The sequence below is a fragment of the Typopeltis vanoorti genome, chromosome 20 (assembly GCF_054136105.1).
Source record: "Typopeltis vanoorti isolate ZY-2024b chromosome 20, IOZ_Tvanoo_1.0, whole genome shotgun sequence".
In the NCBI taxonomy this organism is placed as follows: Eukaryota; Metazoa; Arthropoda; class Arachnida; order Uropygi; family Thelyphonidae; genus Typopeltis; species Typopeltis vanoorti.
The window spans coordinates 104468293-104484271 of NC_143568.1; the positions used below are offsets into that span (position 1 = coordinate 104468293).

General features: G+C 35.5%; 1 protein-coding gene across 1 annotated transcript in view; it reads left to right on the plus strand.

Moving 5' to 3' along the window:
• LOC150095742 (CUE domain-containing protein 1-like) overlaps window positions 1-15979 on the plus strand; it is a 101235-nt gene that overhangs the window by 16870 nt on the left and 68386 nt on the right. The window contains exon 2 of the mRNA XM_090410763.1: window positions 10670-11952. Within this exon, the coding sequence (XP_090266889.1) occupies window positions 11152-11952 (801 nt within the window). The 5' untranslated portion in view covers window positions 10670-11151. The remainder of the gene's footprint in view (window positions 1-10669; window positions 11953-15979) is intronic.

The window sequence follows — 15979 nt, forward strand, 5'->3', positions numbered from 1 at the left end:
TCCAGTTCACCTTAGAAAAAGAGGAAAACAACTCCCTCCCCTTCCTAGACACTTTAATCACCAACCAGCTTGATGGATCTTTGGTTTTCTCTGTTTACAGAAAACCCACTCATACTGGCAGATACATTCACCAGCAATCCCCCCCTCACAACAATATGTGGTTATAAAAACACTATTTAACAGGGCAAAATTAATCTGCTCAGATGACAAGGCCATAACTGCTGAACTAAACCATCCACAACACTTTCTTAGCCAATGGCTATAACCCCAAAAAAATCCAAAAAATACTAAAATCATTAAACCACAACCCCCCTCCCCTCCCCCCCTCCACAATAAAGATTACACCAAATCTATCGCCATCCCCTACATCCAGGGCACCTCTGAGAAAATAACCAATATCCTCAGAAAATATGACCTTACTTCTTGTTACAGACCATATAAAAAGTTGGCATCCCTTATCCGCTTTACCAAAGACCAACCACTTCCCCTAGACCTACCTGGTGTATACCAGGTCCCTTGCAGCTGCAAACTGTCCTACTTTGGCCAAACAGGCAGAACAACAAATATCAGGATTTCAGAACACAAAGATTACATCCGGTTTCACCAGTACAACCGCTCTGGGCTGGCAGACCATGCCTTAGATACCCACCATAGAATTCGTTGGAAGAAAACAAAAATAATACACTGCAGCAAGTTTAAATACGAAAGATTATTCAAGGAATCATCATCAGCTCTAAAAAACGTTCCTAACCTCAACAAATTTGGGTGCATGAAACTACCCCAAATTTGGGAGACTTACATTATGAGAACTTCAGCCCAACTGCCAAGACAACCAAATTAGCCCGCCAGAGGGCACCATTAGGACTTTAGGAACAATATTAGTTTCTTGCTTTCTTCCTCATTTGCTTTTGTTAGTGCCTGCGTGCACATACCATATCTTTATGTTCCTGAAGATGGCAACGTGACGTTGCTGAAATATAGAAGTTATTCATTAAAGTCACCTTTAATCAATATACTTTATATGCGCTGTTAATTCCGTAAACTAATTACCAGTTATGTATGACCAACGTATAAGCCTTGCTACTAGTACTTAGGCACAATTTTTAATGAAGATGGCAAGTTAAATATAGAAATTGACAGTAGAATAAACAAAGCTGGTATGGCAAGAAGCTGAGGTGAATAAATTTTTATGGAATAAGAGAATAATTAGTCAAAACACTAAACTATCTGTATGCATGACAGTGTTCAGACAAATTTTAACTTATGGATCTGAGAGGTGGGTGTCAGAAATGAAACAGTTGATCAAAAACTGGAGACCACAGATGAGAGTTTTGAGAAAAATTGGAAATTAGGAAAGAACTTGACATTGTTGACATTCAAGAATGCAAAAGCAGATATAATCAAAAGGTGGTATGGTAACTTAAACAGGACAGAAGAAAGGTTAGCAAAACAAATGTTTGATTCCTAGATGGCAGGAAACTATCTAAAGGAAGACCAAGATCTAAGTGTATTAATGCAGTCAGAAAGCACCTCCTAGAAGGTTATTATCTAACAATATTGGAATGCTGACAAGTGATAGACTAATTTGGTGGAAAATTGCTGACAAGAGATTAGTAATTATGTAAACTCAGTTGTATACTACTGTCAGTGTCCTGCATACTCTTTGAGGGTACATATCAAGAAATTGATGATGAGATGGATATTACCCTCTAGACCAGTGATTTTCAATCTTTTCCATAATACGGCACACCTAGACTAATTATTAAAATTCTGCAGCACACTAAAAATATATTATTTTCATTTTTTTGATGATCTGGCAAAAAATGGACATAATTTTGATTGATTTACACACACAAGAAGAGGGAAGACCAGACACTAATAAATAAATGCGCAAATTACGACATTATTTCTTTCAATTAATTCGTTTTCATAAATCTCATGGTCCACCTGAAGATCTCTCGCGGCACACCGGTTGAAAATCGCTGCTCAAGACCATTCCTAATGTCATTAATATACAAGTTAACAGTGGTCAGCCAAAGGATAGAACCCTGTGGCATGCCATTGACTCTCCTCTTAGACTCAGCATTTCCATACATCACTTTCTGATACCTGGTAGTGAACCACTCTCCTAACTATATCACAGGTGTGGGGGATTAAGTAGTGGGGATCACGGTTGTGTAGTCCTGTCAGATGCTTCACCAATATCAAGAAGTGTCTTGATATAATCATTCCTCCTGGCATATCCAGATCTGTTGTCACTCTGTTATGAGCAGGTTACTAATTTGCTCCCTTTAACAAAATAATGCTGTCCTTTATGATGAATTTAGTGCTGTTTACCTTCATATCTATCTATCTTTAGATGCAGTTTTAACCAGTTCTCCAATACCTCAATTATGAATCTGTAAAGAGCTTATTTCTCATGTAAAAAAGTGGTTTTAGGCAAACAGGAAGTACAGGAGAGAAACGTTTCCACAAACCTATTGGACTGCATCTTTTTTTTGAGACTTGCTGATGTCTTGTTATCAGAAGTTATGGAAAATAGTGGTTTGTGATATCAGTCAGTATGAAGCATTATTCATTGTGTATAGAGCTGACACTGTAATTGATTTTGAAGATATGAGTATTCAAATTTTTCTCTAACAAATAAGTGAATCTTTTAATAAAAGATTTTTGTTTAAACCATGTATATATTGACTGGCAGTAGTATTTCCTCTAAAAAAAATTAAGTATGAAAATCATCTTTATGATGTGACACTAATAATCTGGCACTTTATTCACCTAAAAATATAATGCAATATGAACAAACAATATATATGCAGTTACGTGTGGTTCAGTACTCTCAAAACATCAATACTGGTTATCAAAAGTTTGTCTATTTCTGATTGCAGTTCATTTTACATTTATTTTTATTCAGTTTGTTTAATATTGTATCTCTGACCAACCATGGAACTAGAGATCAGCCTGGGTAGTAGGATTATAGAACTGGTATTTGCATTAATATGTATTGTACATACAATTACATGCGGTAATTCACTGGAAGCCTAAAGTGTCAAAAAAAAAAAAAAAATGCTGTGTTGGGTCTCCTGTCCATAGTACTCATTTTTACTATATCAGCTTCTTTATACATTTCTCAATCTTTTATTGGTGGGGTTTCAGTTCAGTTATGCTTCATAACAGAACAGAAACAAAGAACTTTTCTTTGTTTCTGTTCTGTTTCTGTTCTCTTTGAACAGAAATAAAGAAATTAAATGTGTTGAATGCAATTAGAAAAAGTCAATAAAAGAGATGGTGGTGCTCGTTAGGAACAAATCAACCTGTGTGGTTAAACATGCTTTTCAGCCAACAAGGTTCAAATCTTGCCATGGGTGTTTGTGATTGTTTTCGGATGGGAGATGAATTTCATTGCCTGATATGAGACTACTGTCCTGCTTATTTAAGGTCTGAAGTGACTTTAAAAAGGTTCATGCTTGATCTCAAAAGCAGGGGTTTTGGACTATGCAAAAAATAAATTTAAAGAATACTGAAAAATTAAAAAAATTCTTTGGCCTCCATATCATTAAAGCTACAGATTTTATTATAGGTTTAACTTTTCATGATGGAGACAGAAAAAAAAAAATGTGTTAAATACAGTGTGAGAGAAAGGATAGGAAAGGATTGCTAGAAGAAACAAGAAAGAAAAGTGTGTTGCAAAGATATAGTTTGGTGTGCTGGCTGTACAGAAGAAATTGGATGATGGATTGGATTTAATGATAGAAAAGGCATGTATAAAAGTTGGATGGCCTGGAGAAATTATGTATTGCATTAAGGGGAAAGCACATTCCGTGTGTTGAGGCTTGAGTGCTGGGAGGACATCATGTTGGAGGTTTAATGGAATATTTACAGCACTAGGAAATGATTAAAAACTAATTTTAATACTTCCAATTACTTCAGAGAAACAGGTAGATCAGCAACCATCCATTTAGAAGAACACAAATCATGCATCTGCAATCACGACTATGGTCAATCTGGCCTTGCAGACCATGTTTTGGATACAATCCACAGGATTTCCTGGAGAAAAACTACCATGCTCCACCATAGTAAATTCAAAGAATAAGTTTTTTTATAATCTGTGGTGGCGCTCAGAAATCAACCAAATTTAAATAACAGTTGCATAAAACTTCCCAAAATTTGGGAAACATTATCTGAAGTCCCATTTTACAACTTAGGCCACCTACAAATGCCCATGAAGGGCACACCACCTGGATAGGACTAGAGTCACCCACATGTTTCGCTTAGTATTGTGTTGTATTTGAGTGTGTTACAAGTTATTTGTAATTCCTGAAGATGTCTTAGTGACTGAGACGAAATATTGGAAGCATTAAAATTAGTTTTTAATCCTTTCCTAGTACTGTAAATATTCCATTAAACCTCCAACATGAGGGGGGAAAGCACATTGTGAGAGGAATGGTGAGAATAGTGTATGTAAGTGCAGCTAAAGTAAGTAAATGATAATGATATGAATATCAGTGAAACATGGTTATGAGTCTGATAAGGGGTAGATCTGTATACATTAGGTTGGAGGTTTTGTGCAGGTTTGGGAAACAGGACACCACACAACAAGCAGACTGCAGATAAATATATACAAAAAAGCCAGATGGAAACTTGTGTTTATATGCAAATGCTAGTAGCACAAAGAACAAAAAGAAATATTAAATTTGTTGCCCTTGGTGAATATGTTGTGGCCTAAGATTATTGGAATTAGTGAAATATGGCTCTCAGAGTGAGAAGTAATAACTAGAATTGATTTTAAGGGTATAATATTTTCAGGAAGGTCAGAAAAGAGGAAGAAGTACTACTAATGATATCCGATGACTTCGGTGTAGTTAGGATAGAAATTCATGAAAGCAATAATGTTCCATGCAGCAGTGAGTTTGAATCTATCTGGTGTGGAATGGAGGCAAAATAGAATGAAATATATGATGAGGTGTTGTTGGACCTGGTGGTTTAGTTGCTAGGGATGATGAAATTCATTGCCAAATTACCCTAAGGGATACTAATCATCATGGATGACTTAAACTATTCAAACATTGATCAAGTAGCAAAGAAAGCTCATAAGAATTTGCTGCTTGGGAAAGCTATCTCACAACTTTCTCAAGCAATATGTGAAGTGTAGCCACTGTGAAAACTTATAACTGCATGTGTTAGCTATTCTGGTTGAACATCATCTGCTCTGGCTGCCTTTCCACATTTCAAGTTTCTGATAGCTTTTCTACCTCAGATATTGATATGTATTTTGCATTCTGCTAGAAATATTTTCTACTTCTCGTTTCATTCAGTAATTACTCCACACATATCTAGAATATCTTTTTCTTCAGTTTCCATGTCACCATTATCATCTCTGATTAATTTTACAGTACTTGAATTTTTTTCAGTAGTCTCCAGAAGATTTTGCACCTTCCTGATATTTATCTTATGTGTTCTTACATCTTCCCAACCTTTGTTTAGTTACTTTTACACATCTCTTTTACATTTTTCTCAGGACATCTGACAGCTTTCTTGCTAGGAACCTTCAGTGTAGTTTCTTCTTTTCAAGAACTGCCTCTTTAACTTCTTGTGTTCACTATGGATTTCTGATTTTTCTATCCTTGTGAACAATTTCAGCACATTCCTCCCCAGCTGAATCGATCAATATTTTCTTCAGAGTTTGCCAACGAGTCTCCAAGGGTTGTTCCTTGGTTTCAAACTCTTTCATTTTTTCCTGAATAGTATTTGTCCACTCTTCACTTCTAAAAGCTGCTTGACATTTCTTTTTAAAATTCTTTTTAAAACTTGCTTACATATTTTTCTTTTTAATATATTTATTTTTATCCTGCTTAAAACTAAGTGTTGATCTTATTTATGTAGTCAGTAAGACTTTTCTTTCCTTTTTTCCTTGTATCTTCTCTCCATGTGAATTCGTGCACATCATTATGTTGAAACATAGTGATGACTAGTCCATGTCCTGAACAGAAATTTAAAAGGCACTTCCATTATTATCAGCCTTGCCTTTATTCCAAATTTTCCCAGAACTTTTTTCATTTTCCTTGTCAGCTTCTTTCTCTAATGATTAAAAAAATTCTTCCTTATTAGAACCTTCTTGGATCCATAGGGAATTGGACAACTTTTGTTGTCCAATTCCCTATATGAAATTGCCTACCATTCAAGAAGTTTTTCTTTAGATTTGTTGTTGAATGCTATCACTATTCCTTTCATTTCCTGATCACTGTTGTCTGAATATAATATCCCATGTTTAATAATTAGCAGGATCCCACCTGTGTTAGTGCTTTTCATCTCAGAAACACTGATTATGTCAATGTGGTACTTCTCTTCTTCTGACTTTGTGTTTGTTCCAGTAGCTGACTTTTCACTATTTGTCTTGGTTCCCTGACAGCAGGGGTCTTGTTTAACTGGACAGTGCCCCAGGCAGCATAAAATTGCATTGCATTTAATTTCTGGTTTAAGCCAAAACAGGATACAAATTGATGAGCTAATTCCTAAACTGCCAGTCCACCCTCATTCGTTCAGTATCCAGTGGATACCTATTAACAGGGCATGCTACGTGAAAATAACAAACAAACAAAAGCTAATTCTGTTTGTGATTACAAACAAAAGCTAATTCTGTTTGTGATTCTGCTATTAATATAATGCAGAAGAAAACCAATTGCCTCTCTGTTTAGCCTTTATTGATTATGAAAAGCATTTGATTCCATCAAAACTAATGCAATAATCAAAGCATTCCAGAATCAGGGAGTTCCTGGAGAATATATGGACCTTCTCCATGAAATATACCACACTGCAACAGCAACAATCCAACTTCACGCAAGTAGCAATAAAATATCAATTGAAAAAGGTGTCTTACAAGGACTCTCCATCACCCAAAATCTTTACAGCAGTCCTTCAAGAAATATTTCATAATATAAACTGGACAAACTATGGTATAAAAATTAATAACAGAAACTTAACACACCTAAGATATGCAGATGATATCATAATTTTTGCAAACACTCCAGAAGACCTATATCATGAAAGCAGAAAAGTCGGTCTAAAAATAAACAGAGAAAAAACTAAAATCATGTTTAATCATTTTGTAACACCAAAAAACATAATAATAGAAAACAATTTCTTGGAAAGAGTCTCTTCATGTACATACTTAGGTCATCTCATTGATCTAAACTGTGAACTCCAAAAGGAAATAAATAGGAGAGTTCAACTTGCCTGGGGTGCATTCAGAAAATTGAAAAGCATTTTTCAAAATAATGATGTCCCACTCTGTTTAAAAAAGGAAGACATTTAACCAGTGTATACTTCCAGTCATCACATATGGTTGTGAAACTTGGTCGCTAACAAAAGCACTGGCAAATAAACTAACAACAACTCAAAGAAAAATGGAGAGGTTGATGCTAGGCATCACATTAAAAGATAAGAAGCCAGACTCACATCGCTGACATCATTCTTCACCATAAGCGACTAAAATTGAAATGGGCTGGATATCTATCCAGAAGAGAAGATGAGCAATGGACCACCACACTAACGAACTGGATTCCAATAGAAGGGAAACGAGGCCGAGGACGGCCTAAAAGAAGGTGGAGTGATGAAGTGTCAAATTTTGTTGGGAAAAACTGGTCAACCATTGCCAAGAACAGACAAAGGTGGAAAGAACTGGAGGAAGCCTTCGTCCAGCAGTGGACAGTTGTCCTGCAACATACATTTTAACAATCTATTTCAAGGAAAGAGACCATTGTGACGTATTCCCATTGTGAAAAAATGCACGTGTACATATATGATGCACTCATTAAGCTAAACCATTATTACCACTTATGTGTAGCGTGTTAGACCTTCTTTGGCAGAAATAATCGCATTCACCTGTTTTGGCACGGACTCCATAGACCAGAGCTTCTTAAACTGTGGGATCGCATAACCGAATGTAGGGGTTGCGAAAAAATTTGGCAACAGTAAAAGGTTTCTGAAAGCACAAAGACCAAAAATTATTTCAGATTTGAGGCTATTGTTTGTAATTCTTTATGTAAAGAGTAAAATTATATGTTTATCAAAGAATTGTTTTAAAATAAATTTCTTTATGATTTATTATCAGTAAATGTTTAATTTGTATACCTATTTTATATACCTATATACCCGGGGTTGTGAAAAAACTTCTCGGGCGAAATGGGGTTGCATAAAAATTTCTTGGATGAAAAGGGGTTGCGAGTGGAAAAAGTTTAAGAAGCGCTGCACTAGACCATGGAAGATGTCGAACTACTCTGAACCAACTAGGCTGAACGTCCCAGAGGTAAGCAATCATGTAGATAGCGGAGTCAAATGGTGGATGCTGTGCTCCATATGATTCCAACAATGTTCAGTTGGATTCAAATCAGAATTAAACAGCTGAGAGATCACATGGAATATTTAGATATATTCTTTGAGCTATGTTGCACAACGCAAGCTTTGTACGTGTAGTCTTGCTGGAATCCTTTGGGAGAATTAGCATTCGAGACGTGTTCAATGAGGATGAGAGGACCCACTGATGCCCACGGAAACAGTCTGCATTTCAAGATATCCAGTAATAATTTCCTGTCAACCATGCATTGTGGTTTGAAAACTAAAATCTCAAATAAAATATCGATCATATATATAATCCCATTAATATCACTGATTTTGAAGTGTTTGTGGGGAAAGTCCTTGAGTGTGTGTGAACTTGGAAGTAGCAACCATTATTTGTGTGGCATGGCAGATTATCTCTATAGAGTGAAGGAGGACAAGAAAGTGGGGGAAGTATTTGACAGGTGTGTTCCAGACTGTTAATTTGAGTTCAGATTAGAGATTGCGCATCCTGCATAATGGTTTAAGAATGCCAGTGCATCTGAACGAGTGCACAGTTTAAATCTTACGGCCGTGGGTTCAACAGTACATGAAGTGTGCATTGAAGTTCATAATCTTCAAACTGATAAAATTCTAAATAAAAATTCACATATAATTCTAAAAAATTTTCTAAATGGAAATCATATATGGAATATTCCCTTGAAATCATATAAAACATAGAAATTATATGTTTTAATAATTTGCATGTGTTTCATTTTAAATCAAATATACCAAAAAAATTCCCACTCATCTGAACGGATTCCCATTTGTCATTTAGGAGGGTGCTTTTAACGCTGATTTGTTGGATCCATAGGGCTCATTTTGACCCGAGTTTATTTACAAAACTGCAAGTATAGGGATACCCTCTGGTGACTTATTTAAATACTTTGATAGTGACATACAGTACCTTATCTTACTGCTGTCTTACCTGGTCTTCGATGTCCACCTCTTGGTATCCATCCTATTCTTTGTCCATCACATGCACTCTGCACCTTTTTATTGCATTTCGTTTTTGTTTCCTTCCTTATCATTGACAAGGAAACAAAGATAATATCAATTACCTTTGTCTCCTGATACTATTATTATTCCTGATACCTCCAAGGGGTCCGAAGACTCATTGCGGAGTCTTTGGAACATCCGAAGTCTCTGTCCACTTGTTATTTGTATTTCTTTTTTTTTTTTTTTAAATCTAACCTTATTTATAGAGTGGCTTACCATGTTTCATTGTGTTTTCCATCTATCCAACTTACTATTAATGGAAGTACCCTGGGAGATAAAGAGGATTAGACATACATGAAAGTGAGGATTAGACTTTAAGTCAGAAACCACAGTTATTTCTCATTCTTTAAAGGCTATTTGTGAGTTCTCCTTCAGTTATCTGGCTTTGATCCTTAAGCAACCTTTCCTTGCTGTTGGGCAGGACATTTAGAGATGTTAATAAAATGCAGCACTTACAGAATGACTAGAAATGTGGGGAAATGATAATGGCTGTTACTGATGATGATGAGATTTCCTATGGCATATTATATTGGTGGGATTATGCTTGGAGAAACTGATGATGCCAGGGATCTCAGTTATCTTGATAAGAAGCTAAAAATGTCACATAGCAGAGATTGAAAATACAACTCATAGGATAATTGCAATGCTGAAAAGAACATTTGTGTGTAATGGTAAGAGGTCATGTTGCTTCTTTACAAAACCTTGATATGATCATCTGAATTACTGTGCATAGATTTGGTCTCCTGGCTTCTGAGAAGATGAAGGAATTGTGGAGAGGGTGCAAAGAATAATTACAAGGATCATATCAGGATTAGAAATGTAGATTATGAGGACAGTGTGTGTGTGTGAACTGCAGAGGCTGATAATCAGGTGAAGGAGGCTTGTAGGGTGCTATGGGATACCAGTTTGGTGGAATTTCTCATATGATGAAGGCAGGGAGTGAAAAGCAGATCATCCATGAAAGCTGAGTTATGTGCTGTTAAGAAGAGGGTGAGAGCTAAATTTTTCATCATTCTTGCAGTACAGTGAGTGAATAGAACAGCATGCCTGTTGATGTGGTGAGTACATCTAGTGTAAATGAGTTTGAGAAGGCATTAAACCTGGCACGAGTGTGTGACTTCCCCCCATTAAGTCCTTGACTCCCTGGAAGTTTCTGATGACAATAGAGATTAAAATTTTCATGTTGAGCTAAATTTTTTTCTTTTATATATTAGTACCATCTCTGCTTTTAAATAACTTTGCTAATAATGTATTTGATGCATTGAAATGAAATGATTTGTTGTAATTTATTTTTCAGATTTTTATTGCTTCTTGTCAGCAATGAAGATGAAGTAATGACATTTTAGTTTTGAAATTGATTTGAAAATGGAACTGCAAAATGTTTCTGAATTTAATAATTTGTAATTGTTTTTATATTTTATATGCACATTATGAATAAAATGATGCGGAACATATTTTATCATTCAGATATTATCTTATAACAGAAATTGCATTAATGTTGTCATGATTTAAAATAGGTTTTAGAATGGCTTTATTCTTTGTCCATGAGCATATACCAGGTTTTTCTGTATGCATCAGTAACATCTTAAAAAACAAACAGTCTAGAATTCTTTTAAGAATTGGCAATATATTTCCTTTGAAATTTGTTCTCAATGACTTTTTTAAATATACATCATGTTGAACTTAAGGATAATTTAGAATAGTCTATTCATGTTCTGAACAACATTAAAATACCTAAATTAATATAATCTAGTGAAATCAACTTGCATATAAAATATTATGGCAGCCATAGAACAGCAGCAGCATCAACAGCAAGGCCAAGAGCGGCCTCAAGTTACCCAACTGGAGTTTCGTCAGGCTATGCAAGATTTCAAAAATATGTTTCCTGAAATGGATGAAGATGTTATTGAAGTTGTACTTCGTTCTAACAGTGGTGCTGTTGATGCCACTATAGACCAACTACTGGCAATGAGTACTGATAATGAGAATGAACGTCTTCGCACTGAATTAGATGCAACTGAAAATGATGAATTGCCGCCATGTTATTCACCTTCCACCCCACCTCCTTCTTATCATCAGGCAGTTCCATATGCTCAAAGTCCTGCTCATTCTCCTGCTATTGCATCAGTCATAACTCCAGTTTCAGTTCCATCTGTCAGTTCATCAGCTGCAGTGCCATTACAGAATAATATATCTGATCAACAGACCCAAATGGAAAAGACACAAGAGTTGCAGTTGCCTGCAATGATCTCAGCACATTCACCAGTAACATCTGCTTCTGTTGGGATAACATCCCCTAGTTCTGCGAGTTCAGCTTTTGATAGTGTTATTGCTTCTACCATAGCTACAGATATTTCTACTACAATAACTGCTGCTATTACTGCAATAAATTCTTCTACTATTACAACAACTACTACTACAACTAATAATATTAGCCCTACCACCACTGCTGTTCTTGTTTCTCCAAATACGCCATTGCATACTCTAAAGAAGTGGCATCCTGCTTTACTAGGCCCTCTACCACAGTCATTTTTAAGACTTGAAGATAAAGAGGGCAAACCAGTTCAACCTAGAGTAGAGGTAAGTGTATTTTCTTAATCTCTTAAGTTTTTTCTTTTTTTCATTATCTTTTATTGTATATGTGTTTCATAAAACTCTGGTGTTGAAAAAAAAAATGGTTTAAAGCTTTAATATTTAACAACAAAATTATTTAAATTTAGTTTTAATCAGTTTCTTATTACTACATATGTGCTTGAAACCAGATTTTTTTTAAAATGAGTGATTTGCCAGCCTGGTTGACCGAGTGGTTAGCATCCGCTCTCCAGCCAAAAGACTGCGGGTTCGAATCCCACTGTGGAGATTGATGTTTACAATTGTCTGAGAAAATACTAATGATGGTGGTGATTGGTGAATTGAGTGGTGGAGACAGAGTTGTAGAATAGGTGCCCTCCCTTGATGGGTCTTCAAACTCCCTGGAGGTGTCACATAATAATAAAAATTAAAAATAAACTAAGATATAATTATAAATACAAACACATTCAAAATTTAAAAAAAAAAAAGTAGTAGTTTGGAAATGTTTATTAATAGAATAGAAACGTCTAATGATTGAAATCTGCTGCTCATGGCCAACTACAGCCAATTTCTTTTTGCATTTTCCAGAATCAAGTAAATAGCCTAACAGCCAACATTTTACAAATTCTTTCATCCTACTTATTAATCATTTAAGTAGTAATTTGTCTCCTTTGTTTAAAAGTATTCAGTTAAAGATTCTGTGTAACTTTCTCAATCCTCTGCTTTAATCCCTTTTATTCCTGTCACTGTCTTAGAAACTTATTGAAGCATGAAAACCACTATGTAATACAAAATTAATTTAATACAATTTTTTACACATGGCTTTCACATTGGTTGTCCATGTATCATACTTCATCAAAGTGAAAAGTTAACACAAATTTGGAATTACCTACACTAAGTCTGTTATGCTCCAGAGTTTGCCAGTAACAATTTCTAAAGGAAAGAAGTAATGTATCAAAAACAACTCTAGATAAAATAGAAACAGTAATCATAACATAGTATGCTTTTGCTAAGGAAGAGCAAAATAAGCATGCTATGTTATATTTATTTGTAATTAGAGGAGCTACATGATAAATTTTCAGAAATAATATAGTGTCTAAAATAGAAATAATAATGTTAATAAATGGTATTGGGAAAGGCATATCCACAAGGTTAGCCGAGTAGCTATGCGCTTCACAACCACATGCCCTGGAAAGGAGTGTCCTGGGTTCAGATTCCTGTGGCTGATGTGAGGAGCTTAGGATCTTTCTCAGACATAGCCAAGTTAGTTGGTCTTAGGCGTGGACTTCATTCAGGGGTTTCATCCCCAGTTTATCTGGGGGGGTTTCATCCTGCAAGCAGGCAAGGATACAATGCTTCTACAGACATAGGATACACCGGGAGGCATGGGACTAACCATCTTATCCTCATATAAATAAAAGAGGGAAAGAAAGAAAGAATAAGGTATGTAAGGCGAAAAGGAAAGGTGTTAAGGTGTATGTAATACAAAAGTTAAGGTTTTATGGGAGGGCTACCATAGATAAATTATAGAGCTGATTTATTAATAAAGTTTAGAAAAGGGTGAAGAATCAAAAATAAATTAAACATTTAATGAAATTTATCAAGTAAAGCAGCTTGTTAAAATTTAGATAAATGTATTTGGATGTGGAGTATTCTAAAAAGTAATTGGATTAGTAGATATAGATGACCATCTTTGTTTACTTCCATCTAATTCCTTTGATTGTATTAATGTCGTATTCATCATCAAATTCCTGCCTTATACCCTCAAGGGATGTACAGAATATGATAGAACTACATGAAAAATTTACATCATTACTAACTTCCTATCTACAATTTTCCTCCAAATCAGTCTGTTACTTGCCAAGACTCCAACATTACCAGATGTTATATTTCTATCATCTAAGGCACTTTGTACCGTATCAATACACCTATATCTTGGTCTTCCTCTGGGTCGTTTTCCTGCCAACTTGGCAGAGAACACTTGCTTTGTTAATCTTTCCTCGCCCATTCTGTTTAAGTGACCATACCACCTGAGATTAGCTCTGCTAACGCATTCCTGGATGCTGACAATGTCAAGTTCTTTCCTAATATCCTTGATTTTAATATGATATTGCCATTGATGCCATCTGTTCATGCTTCTAATCTTTCTCAGGACTTTCATATCTGCGGGTCTCTAGTCTTTGGTCAAGTGTTTTACTTCTGACCCAGCTCTCAGATCCATAAGTTAAAACTAGTTTGAACACTGTCTTGTATAATACAGCTAATTTAGTGTTCCGACTAATTTCTCTCTTATTCCATATGGATTTATTCAATTGACTTCCTACCATACCAGCTTTGTTGATTCTGTTGTCTATTTCCACATTTAATTTACCATCTTCAGTAAAAATCGTGCCTAAGTAGCTGAAATGTTTTACTTGTTCCACAGGTTCTCCATTCACAACACAGTTGACATTTTCAATGATTCTGCCTATTTTCATTGTCTTTGTCTTTTTAATGCTGACCTTCATACCATATCTATTACAACAGTTATTCAATTTAGTCAGAGAATCTTGCAGACTTGTAGTGGATTTATTAAGAAGTATAACATCGTCTGCATAAAGCAAAGAGCTGACATTAACATCTCCAATTTTGATATCATGTTTAATACCACTTTCCTTCATAATGTGATCCATATAGATAATGAATAACAGAGGGAATAATGTACATCCTTGTCTCACACCAGATTTAACATTAAACCATCTTCCTGTACTTGCTTCAATTCTAACTGCTGACTTAAAATTCAAATAAAGACTAAGTATTGCTTGATATAATGCCCCATTGACACCATATAACTGTAGCCTATTGAATAGCTTCTCTCTTGGCACCTTGTCATATGCCTTTTCCAAATCGACAAAACTTAAATACAGAGCTTTGTTATATTCCTCTCGACTATTTGTCGTAAAGTTGAAGATCTGATCCTGGCAGCCTGTATTTGGCCCAAATCCAGCTTGTTCTTCACCAAGCTTTTCTTCCACAATTCTTCTCAACCATTTTTCAAGTATACTTGCATATATCTTACCAGGAACACTCAGTAAGGATATACCTCTGTAATTCTCACATTCAGTTTTATTTCCCTTTTTATATATGGGTACTATGAGAGCTCTACTCCAATCATTGGGAATTCATCCCTCTGTCCAGGCATTCTGAGCTATGCAGTGCAGCCACTGTAAGACTTTTATACCACCACACTTCAGCATTTCTGGTCGAATATCATCTACTCCTGCTGCCTTTCCACATTTCAAGCCTTTGATGGCTTTTTCTACTTCAAGTATGGATATGTATTCCTGACAGCATGCCTGGTCAGTGTTTTTTTATCACTGCTTGTTTCATTTAGCAAATTTTAAAGTAATTACTCCATACTTCAAGGATATCTTTTTCTCCCATTTTCATGTCACCTTTATCGTCTCTAACTCCTTTTACAGCACTCTTTCCTCCATTCCTAAGCTTCTTCAACAACCTCCAGATATTTTGCCACCTTTTTGATATTTATTTTCTATGTTCTTGCCAAAGTCCTCCCATGACTTATTTGCCAGGAACTTTTGATATGCTTTCTTCTTTTCCTTCACTGCCTCTTTAACTTCCTGTGACTACCATGGAGTTCTAATTTTTCTATCCTTGCAGACAACTTCACCACATGCCTCTCTAGCTGAATCAAGCAGGGTTTTCTTCAAGGTTTCCACTGAATCTCCAAGGTTTGGTTCCTGTTCTCAAACTCTTTCATTTTTTCTTCAATAATATTTGTGTATTTTAGTCTACAGTTCACATCTGAGAGCTGCTCAACTTTTATTCGCTTTAAAACTTTCTTACATGTTATTCTTTTCAATATGAAATTCAATTTTATCCTGCTCAAGACTAAATAGTGATCACTTCCAATTTCAAATCCTCTGTACACTCTGGTGTCCTACATCAGGGAGAAAACATCACTATCAACAATAACATAGTCAATGAGATTTTTCTTATTCCTTGCCTCTTCTCTCCATGTGAATTTGTGCACATT